Source organism: Sinocyclocheilus anshuiensis, unplaced genomic scaffold (assembly GCF_001515605.1).
Source record: "Sinocyclocheilus anshuiensis isolate Anshui unplaced genomic scaffold, SAMN03320099.WGS_v1.1 scaffold2700, whole genome shotgun sequence".
Taxonomy (NCBI): domain Eukaryota; kingdom Metazoa; phylum Chordata; class Actinopteri; order Cypriniformes; family Cyprinidae; genus Sinocyclocheilus; species Sinocyclocheilus anshuiensis.
In genome coordinates this window covers 217,117-227,676 of record NW_015548196.1, presented here as the reverse complement: position 1 = coordinate 227,676, position 10,560 = coordinate 217,117, and the positions used below count along the sequence as shown (strand labels likewise).

General features: G+C 36.9%; 1 protein-coding gene across 1 annotated transcript in view; it reads right to left on the bottom strand.

Moving 5' to 3' along the window:
* Window positions 1-981: 981 nt before the first annotated feature.
* Window positions 982-10,560, bottom strand: part of LOC107653186 (serine/threonine-protein kinase 32C-like) — a 74,695-nt gene continuing 65,116 nt past the window's right edge. The window contains exons 6-10 of the mRNA XM_016439851.1: window positions 10,193-10,282; window positions 8,012-8,115; window positions 5,627-5,743; window positions 1,931-2,056; window positions 982-1,143 (exon numbers count right to left, since the gene is read on the bottom strand). Coding sequence (XP_016295337.1) covers window positions 982-1,143; window positions 1,931-2,056; window positions 5,627-5,743; window positions 8,012-8,115; window positions 10,193-10,282 — 599 coding nt within the window. The remainder of the gene's footprint in view (window positions 1,144-1,930; window positions 2,057-5,626; window positions 5,744-8,011; window positions 8,116-10,192; window positions 10,283-10,560) is intronic.

The following is a 10,560-nucleotide window of genomic DNA, read 5'->3' as shown; positions in this document are numbered from 1 at the left end:
AACTTCCAACCATTCATTTAAAATTAATTTTGCAAAAAGAAAAAAAATTGCTCAAGGCTTGAATAGCTCTGCTCTCAAATACTAGAATACCTTCTGATCGCACTGCAATGAATCTGTAGTTCTGTCTTGTTTTCCTGCGCAAATGTCTAAAGATTCTTAAATCAGGACACATTACTGGAGAAGCAAAATGACAGAAGTCTTGTTTTCTGTGGAACTGATCAAAATGAAGTGAGTTTATGATTAAAACAGGAAGAAATATGGGCTCTTAATTCAAAAGGAAAACAAGTTTTCATTCCTCAATGACAGATATTTATTCTTGCTTTAATCATAAACTCACTTAATTTAAGGACGTTTAGATATTTGCACTGGAAAATAAGACGAGAAATACTGAGATATTCCATTTTTGCAGTGTGTGCAACATTTAATGCCATGAATTTATGAATTTAAGACTTTCTGCTCTGATTTAAGAGCTTTTAAGGCTTTAATTTGTGGACGGACAAATTAAGACCTTTAAGATTTTTTGAGACCTGCAGAAACCCTATTATATACAGTTAGTTATAAATACTATAACCTAACACTAACAGAAAACTTTCTGCATTTTTATAATTTTAAAAATGCTAATATTTATTTTATTTTAATACTGTTTTGCAAATGAGGATGCCCCCAAAAGGAGGAAAGAAATTTAGTTCTGGGTACAATTTAATCCCCAAAATATGGCTAAGAATAAAAAACAAATAATTAAATCATAAATGTGAAATTAAAATTCATATTTTTTAAATAAAATAAAACGCTTACTAAAAAGATAAAATATTTTATGTGTTCACCTGCATGTCATGTGACAATTAACTGACACATGTGCATGTGTTGTTAAATTATTTAAATATTAACTTCAAATCTCAGGGTGGCTTCAAAGAAATACATGAACTCCGAGGAGTTCAGCTGATGAAAACTAAAACGCTCACTGGGTCGTAAAACAAAACTCTAGTGTTTAATGTGTGTGTCAGTTTCACCCACAGACTGAGAATCTTTGCTGTTGTCTCTTGATCTATTTTTTGCCAGTCGTTTCTTCTTCTTATGAAGAGGACGAGACTCCAGAATCATCTCCTCCAGCTCAAAGGTGGGATCGCAATGCAGACGACCCTTCTGGTTAACACACCAGAACAGAAACGGAGTGAGCGTTATAGAGAAACGATTGAAAGCAGATACTGAACAAAAGCACAATCTGACCGTTTCTTCTGTAAATTCAGCATGTGTGTCTGAATGTGTGAACAAGGTCCAAAAATGAACTTGAATGTGGAACATTTATTGCCCAGAAATATTGTTTTACTGTTTTTTGCATCACTGCCTTAAAAATATATTTTGTCCTTTTGGAATTATTTATTTAAAGATGTCAGGTTAGTGCTGTGGATTACTTGTGGATTATTGTGATGTTTTAATCAGCTGTTTGGACTCTCATTCTGACGGCATCAGTTTCTCTAAATCTGTTCCCATGAAGAAGCAAACTATTGAAATTATATTTAAATGCTTTTGCATTTGCTTACAAAACGTCTGCAGTTCACTTTGCATTTGCCCAGTAAGAAATTTTCCAAACGTACGCAAACGCATTGAAATATAATATTTCTCTCTCTCATATTCTTGTGTGTGTGTGTGTGTGTATGTATATATATATATATACAGTATATGTGTGTGTGTGTGTGTGTGAGAAATTATATTTCAATGCTTTTGCATTTGCTTACAAAACGTCTGCAGTTCACTTTGCATTTGCCCAGTAAGAAATTTTCCAAACGTACGCAAACGCATTGAAATATAATATTTCTCTCTCTCATATTCTTGTGTGTGTGTGTGTATGTATATATATATATATATATATACAGTATATGTGTGTGTGTGTGTGTGTGTGACAGCGATCACCAGTTGAACTCAATCTCACATTGGGAACAAAGCCGGGCTCCATCTTCTTCTCATGAACATCGTCCCAGTTGACATCGGAGAGGTAGGGCGTCGTCTGCATTTGAGCCAGACTACAGAAGCGATGCTCTGGGTTTACAGTCAATAACTACAGAAACACAAAACACAAGCACACCCAGGACGAACACCATCAGGACAGTCCAACAAACCAACCAACCACACTTCTCACTCACACACAAACATCAGTGTGTATCTGTATTCACACCACACTCGACTGTATACTGTAATTACATACTGTAATGTGACATATTCCTGCATAAACCAGGATATATGGAGCAAAATTAACTAATTAGAGTATGTTCTCAGAACTTGGCAAGGTTCTCTCAAAATTACGAACAAACGTTCTTCCAGTAACGTTAATAGAATGTTCATTCCGAGTTTTCTGGTTTTTAATAATGTTCTCAAAGCATTCATGGAACATTGTTGTTTCTGAAACATTTTAGTTGGACGTTCCTCTAACATTTTTTAAATGTTACAAGTTTCAGAATGTTTAGAGAACATTCAAAAGTAACATTCTCCCAGTGTTTGCAAAACGATCAAATGGAATGTTCCATTAATGTTCGCATAAACAAAAAACGTTTTTAAAACATCTAAAAAAAACTGGACGTTGAGAACAATCAGAAATAATGTTTTCGTAACTTAAATGGAACGTTAGCAAAACATTCTTATAACATATTTTTGTTAGCAGGGGAGCATCCTCTTTTATGTTATGTTTGATTCTTTGCAGACATACACAGACACAAATGAGGGAATAGATCTCGCTCTTTTGCTTGCAGACTTTGGTATATTGGGTCAATTTAAGCACAGTTTGAGACTTTGTTGAGATCTCTTCTAAAGCTCTTTTTCTCAGGAGAAACTTCTGAGAAGCAGGAAACCTTCACATTTACATTTATGCATTTGGCAGATGCTTTGATCCACAGCTACTTAAAATAGAGGAGCATAGGCAATTCACCACACATTTAATATTTTTTCTACTTGAAGATTTTTGAAAGTCCTTTTCCAAAACGTGCTTTTGATTTGCATGACTGCATGAACTGAAATGAACACTGAACTGACTCTGAATGAATGTCTTGCTACAGCTGCTTCAGAGCAAAATTCTCATTTTTGAAGCTTGCATAATTGATTCTGCTATTTTTCTGCTAATTACTGTGAAGATGCTCTGAAACAATCTGTATTGTATAAAGCACTATAAAAATGCAGGTCACGGGACTTGACATGTCATCCGCTGATAAAGTGTAAACCGCAGTTTCGTTCTCTGTTTTTGCCATTTTTATTACTTTTTTTTTAATACGTCTATATAGTTTTTATTCATTTTTATTTCAGTTTTAGTTTTAATTATTTTAGTATATCAAGTTAAACTAAACAAAAATGAGAAATGATGCCTTGGTAACCAGCTCAAATAAAAATAAAAAAAATAAATCAATAATTTTTTTAAATTTGATTTCATTCTCATGTGTGAGAGTTTTAGAAGAGATCTCAGCAATGTCTCAAACTTTGCTTAAACTGGCAGATATAGTAAAATCTGCAAACAAAGGTAAGAGATCTTAAACGATGAAATCAGATTAATGACTCATTTGTGTCTATATGTCTATTAAGAAACATCTGAGGTCTTAAATGAAATATAATAGAGAGCCGAAAGAGGAAGTACTGAGCAGCACACTTCCTGTGGGTCCATCTATTCATCCGACCCACAATGCTCTTCTCCTGTGATTCATGCACACAGTATAATCTCTCCATAACTCTCAGCTCTAATCAATGACTTTAATGTCTCACGTCGCTCCTCTGTTCTTCACTAATATCCATCCTCCTCTCATAATATTTCTTCTTTCGCTCCAGTGTTTTCTTCATTCATCTTATTTTATTATCTCTCCAGCTCATTATCATCTCCTCCTCTTTCTCTCGCTCATCACAATCTGTCCCTTTATTCTCTCCTGCATCATTACAGTGTTTTATTCTCTCTTTATTCATTCTGACTCCATCTGCATTCTATCTATTTTCATCTTTTGTCCATTTCATCCCTATTAATGCAGTTTGTCGAGGTGAAGGCTCTTCCGACTCGGGCCAGTAAGAACTCACCTAGCAATGACACACGACACCATAGCAACCACCCACAATAACCTAGCAACCACCCAGAACACCCTAGCAACCACCCAAAACACCCTAGCAACCACCAAAAACAACCTAGCAACCACTTATAAAACCCTAGCAACCACCTAGAATACCCTAGCAACCACCCAGAACGCCCTAGCTACCGCAGAACAATGTGGTAAAACAATCAGAACACATTAGCAACCACCCAGAACACCCTAGCAACTACCCAAAACAGCCTAGCAACCACTTAGAAAACCCTAGCAACCACCCAGAACACCCTAGCTACTGCAGAGCAATGTGGTAAAACAATCAGAACACATTAGCAACCACCCAGAACACCCTAGCAACCACATAGAACACACTAGCAACCACCTAAAACAACCTAGCAACCACCTAGAATACCCTAACAACCACCCAGAACACCCTAGCTACCGCAGAACAATGTGGTAAAACAATCAGAACACATTAGCAACCACCCAGAACACCCTTGCAACTACCCAAAACACCCTAGCAACCACATAGAACCCCCTAACAAATGCAGACTAATGTGCAAAATCAGAACCATACAAAAATATCCTGGCAACCACCCAAAACGCCTTAGCAACCACACAGAAATGTCCTGCCGACCTCCAAGAACACCCTAGCAACCAGCCATAACACCCTAGTAAATGCAGAGAAATGTGTTAAAAACAATCAGAACAGATTAGCAACCACATATATTTGCCATGGCAACCATCAGAACACCCTAGCAACCACCCAAAGCACCCTAGCAACGAGTTAGAATACCCAAGCAACTGCTGAGAAATATTTCACAAACAATCAGAACATGTTACCAACCACATAGAGATGTTCAGGCAACCACCCAAAACACCCTAATAATCAACCCAAACACCTTAGCAACCACCTAGAACACACTAGCAACTGCAAAGCAATTTGCTAAAAACAATCAGAACACATTAACAACCACATAATCAATGTCCTGTCAAAAATCCATAGCAATCACCCCAAGCAATGACACACGACACCATAGCAACCACCCACAATACCCTAGCAACCCCCCAAAACACCCTAGCAACGAGTTAGAATACCCAAGCAACTGCTGAGAAATATTCCACAAACAATCAGAACATATTACCAACCACAGAGATATTCAGGCAACCACCCAGAACATCCTAGCAACCACCCAAAACACCCTAATAATCAACCCAAACACCTTAGCAACCACCTAGAACACGCTAGCAACTGCAAAGCAATTTGCTAAAAACAATCAGAACACATTAACAACCACATAATCAATGTCCTGTAAAAAATTCATAGCAATCACCCCAAGCAATGACACATGACACCATAGCAACCGCCCACAATACCCTAGCAACCACCCAGAACACCTTAGCAACCCCTTGGCAACCACCCAGAACATCTTGGCAACATCCAACTAGATTTACATTGTCATAAGTATTGTGACACCATGCTAGGTGTTATGGGTGGTTGCTAGGGTGCTGCTAGGCTCTTCGTTCTTCATCTGTAGCATTAGTTGTGTATGTTCGTGATGGTCTCTTCATCTCACCTTCCTCAGCAGCGAGACGAGGTCTTTGTGCCAGGATGAGCTGTACTGCACACTGACCGTCATGAACAGCTGCAGCAGAGACTCCACCGAGTTACTGGCGTGGATGTCGTACGGCCTCTGAGAGACAGAGAGAGACAGAAATATGCTCAGGTCTTCCCAGGTAACAAATTTACGTTATAAAAACATTGTGGGAACATTGTTTTGAAATGTTTCTAAAACACTAAAAGTTTTCTGTTCATAATTATAACATTATTTAAAGTAGGGCTAAGCGATATGGCCAAAAAAATTATCACGATAATTTTTTTCATATCAGTCGATATCGATAATTATCACGATAAATGTCAAATCTTTATTTCTTTCAAGTTTAAAGCCAGATTTTTTCTCCAAAGTTGTAGAAACTAATACATTTTCCTTAAAAGAAATATCTAAATAAAAAATTTTTTTCTTAGTTTCTGCATGTTCTAATGAGTGATATTTTTTCAAATCAAGAAACAGGTTTGGGTTGCCTGATAATATTAATAATATCACTTTTTTTTGTCTCTTAGAAATGCACATTTGATAGTAGCTTGAGTTAGGATGCAGAGGTACATTTTTGTTCATTATCAAAATCAGTAACATCTGTAAAAATTGTAGCAAACTCAGTTTTATACAGCTAAATTTATCCTGACCAAGTTTTTTATTTTTTTTTAAATTAAGCATTGGTCTCCCATAGTAGCATACATTTAAATCATGATAAACACAGTAAAAACCACACATAGCACCTCAATACCATGGTAAAAATATAACAATGGTTTTTAGGTAGCCTATATTTGTATGAAAAACAGTAGTCTAAAAACATTCAGTATAAATGCACACGTGCTATAGCTTAATCACAAATACGTACTATAATTATATACCATTACTCTTGTAATCAAATTCAGTGTGAATATCCCAAATTTCTTCCACAATACCATGGTGCAGTGAGTGTTACTACAGTAAATCCATGGTAAATTATGGCGATGTGTAGATTGAAAAGCCTTCTGACTGTCTCGTTGCACAGTGTTTCTCCTGTTTGGCTTTAAACTAGTTTAAATCACAGAGTAATGTGTTCATCGCTCTATTCGCGCTTCACACTGGATCTCACAGCGCTGTTTAGTGCTCGCGTGACCGAGTAAACGCATCTGCTCTAGTGAGGAAAATTATATCGCGATAATTATCGTTATCGAATTATCACCCAGCCCTAATTTAAAGGTTACCAAAATGTTTCTTACAGCGTTTTACTAACTTTATCTTCACCCAAAATATAACCTTATTTAATATTCTAAGGACATTACAGTTTTCTTGTCATTAGAACACTATTTAACTCTTTCCCTGCCATTGACAGAATTGTCTGTCTCTGTGTTTTCACTGTTATACAGTAGGGGGTGCTATTACACATCTGAAAGTGTTCTGAATCACACAGATGAAGAAGCAGCAGAAACAAGCGGTATGTAAGCAGATGCATATGTAAAATAACGCAATCCTCATAACATCAACACCCTAACGTTAGCGAATGAAATGCCGACCCAAGAAGTGGTTTAGGACTGTGAAGCTTTGGATGGAAGCGATCTACTCCATCTGTGTTTTGATCATCATTCTGAATCCGATTCGGACATAGTCTTTGACAAAAATGACATTTTCTCAGCTTTTTGTTCAAAACAACTTACCAACATTCAAGTGTTAATAAAAACTTTCCTTTCACATATTGCATGTTCAGATTTTCATACAACAAAACATTCTGGGGGCCATGAAAGTTTTGTGAAAATTATCAAAACTGCTGGCGGTGACTGGCAACTTATTTTAAAAATGCCAGCGGGGAAAGAGTTAAAGGTTACAAAAACGTTTCTTAGAACATTCAAGGTCCGAGATTCTTGATCTCAGAACGATTTCCCTCAACGTTATGCGAATGCATTTCAAATATTCATAAAGTTATAAGAACGTTCCATTAACATTTCTTTAAGAGCGCTTTGTCCGAACACTTAAATAACTTTAAAAAACGTAAGTGAAAGTTATGAGAACGTTCCCTGTTAGCTGGGCTCCTGCTGAGACTCGTTTAGATCTGCGTGAATCTGCACAGCAGTCGAAGCTGGTTTATAGGGTTAGGGTTGCAAACCAGCAAAGCTTAGCTGGTGAAGATGGTTGACCAAGGAAGTTAAGCTAGTTAAGCCCCAGCACATCAGCATCCCCTGCTGGAGACTTCAGTACAAAACACAAGGTTTACTGGTGGCTCGTCAATCTGCGTTTCCCAAAACCATCGTAAGCATCAGTAGATTGTAGAAACTATTGCCACCGTTGCTCTCTACGATCGTGCTTTTGGGAATCGCAGTTCTAGACATTCATTACGCTGTCATCTGCCAAAAATCATACCCAACTTCGCAGAACCTCAAAGATCGTCACGCCCAGCGACCACCAGTCCACTTCAAACGCATAACCGGTTCCCCCGCTCATGAACGACTGGAAGATCTCTGGAGCTGTTGGGAGAAACACATGCATTCAGACCATGATTATTATGGGATGTGATCTATGCAGTCAGACTCTGGCCAACAAGATAAAGTCTGGTTCAGATATTCTGACCAAGAACTACCACACAAGACAAGTCATAGTTAGATCAGTGGTTCTCAGACTTATTGACTCCAAGGCCTTCAACTATCCAGAACACTCTTAATTTCTGTGCATTTCTGGTTTCCAGATGTTTTAGGAGCTGAATGTTCTTCAGGGTTCCTGCTCTTTTTAACCTATAAACTAGCATGACTTTCCCAGTTGTTCTTAATTATGGATTAGGAAACTTGTTATGAAAATATATTTTGTACTCACAATTTCTAAGTGTTAAAATATTTTAGAATTTTTATATAACTAGTAAAATGTATATTCATCATAAGATTTTAGGATTTGATTAATGTCTATGACTTTTCCAGGTCTAGAAGTCACACTTATAAAATGAGGCTTCCTCTTACATCCAGGTTTGCCAAGATCACATTGGCAACCACATATAAATGTCACGGCACCACCTAGAACACCCTAGCAACCACTAACAACAACCAAGCAACCACCAAGAACACCCTAGCAACCACTAACAACAACAACCTAGCAACCACCTAGAACACCCTAGCAACCACTAACCACAACCTAGCAACCACCTAGAACACCCTAACAACCACTAACAACAACCTAGCAACCACCTAGAACACCCTAGCAACTGCAAAACAGAATGTTAAAAAAAACAAGCAGAACACATTAGCAACTAGGGCTGGGTGTTTTTTTTTATTGATTAATGCAAATGTAATGTTTAGCCATGATTATTTTTTTAATCGAGTAATATTGGTTTTGAATAAAAATATTAGCAAACATTACAATTAGACTTGTTGACAATACGCCAATGCTAACAGTTAAAAAACAAATCCTGGTTCTGCAAAGAAAAATAAAACAGTTGTTGAAGGGGTGAATCAAAATAAGAAATGTCTAGACTTTTAGCTTTCTTTAACAGGGTATCTGCAGATCTGCAGAAGACCTTTTTTAAGACTTGCAATGTCTGTGGTAACATATTAAAGCTTAAAATGACTGTAAAAACATGATTTAGAGTTCAAAAACAGGTTTTCACAAAAAAAATGTTTTATAAAATGATCACATTTCAGCCTTTAAACTGTTTTTTAAGTAAAAGAATGAGTCTGGTTCTGCAAAGAAAAATAAAACAGTTGTTGAAGGGGTGAATCAAAATAAGAAATGTCTAGACTTTTAGCTTTCTTTAACAAGGTATCTGCAGATCTGCAGAAGACCTTTTTTAAGACTTGCAATGTCTGTGGTAACATATTAAAGCTTAAAATGACTGTAAAAACATGATTTAGAGTTCAAAAACAGGTTTTCACAAAAAAAAATGTTTTATAAAATGATGTCACATTTCAGCCTTTAAACTGTTTTTTAAGTAAAAGAATGAGTCAAAATATCAATTATTATATTAAATGAAAACATATAAATATCTTACTATCTTACTGTCTGAATTGTTTAGATTTTTAGAAGGAATATTAGCTTGTTATCGATCCACCGGTTCACATTTACAACTGTGTGTTTGCTGTGTAAAAATATGGGTCGATTATTTCTGCATTGGTCTAAACAAAAACAGCAGACGGGCTAATTGAAAATGCAAATTCATTCTCTGTTCAATCATTCTCCAAATGTAAGACCTCTTGAAATTAGAATTCAGATTTTTCTCATATCATTTAAGGCATTTAAGACTTTTTTTGGCCTTAAATTTGATACAACTAAATTTAAGACTTTAAGACTTCTTAAGGACCGGCGGAAACCCTGTTTAATGCTGTTTTTGTCTTATTTTAAATCATTTTAAGTCATATTGAGGCCCTCTAGTTGAGAACCTCTGACAACTGAAATAGTTGATGAAACAATAAAATTTTAGTCTGTAAAAAAAACTGCACAGTAGTGTCAGTCAGTGAACGGCTGTCCCAAAAAATATAACAAGTAAACAGTGGAAAATGTGTGCAGAGTTTATCATAACGAGTTCTGGATCTGTGATGTAGATGATGTGGCGTTTCTTACCCATGTAAGGCTTTGTACCCGCTAACGCCGTGGCTCGTTCGCCGTCCTTGATTATGGTAGCGATGTTAAAGTCTGTTAAATGCGCGTGACCTGAAGAACAACAGAGAGACGAGTGACAACCAGACAAGAAGCGGAGCTAAAGCTCAAACGCATGCATGTGAGAACTACTAGAGCAATCCAGGCCAATAATTCCCTCTTTCTAAAAAGGGAAAATCACAAATAGACCGAAGAGAACACGACAAGATCACAGGGATGTTTAGTGGAACTGCGTGTCCTCGGGTCTCGTGTCACACACACGTCTCCTTGAACCATTTCTGAGAGCTTCACACACACACATACACACACACACACACAGACACACACACACA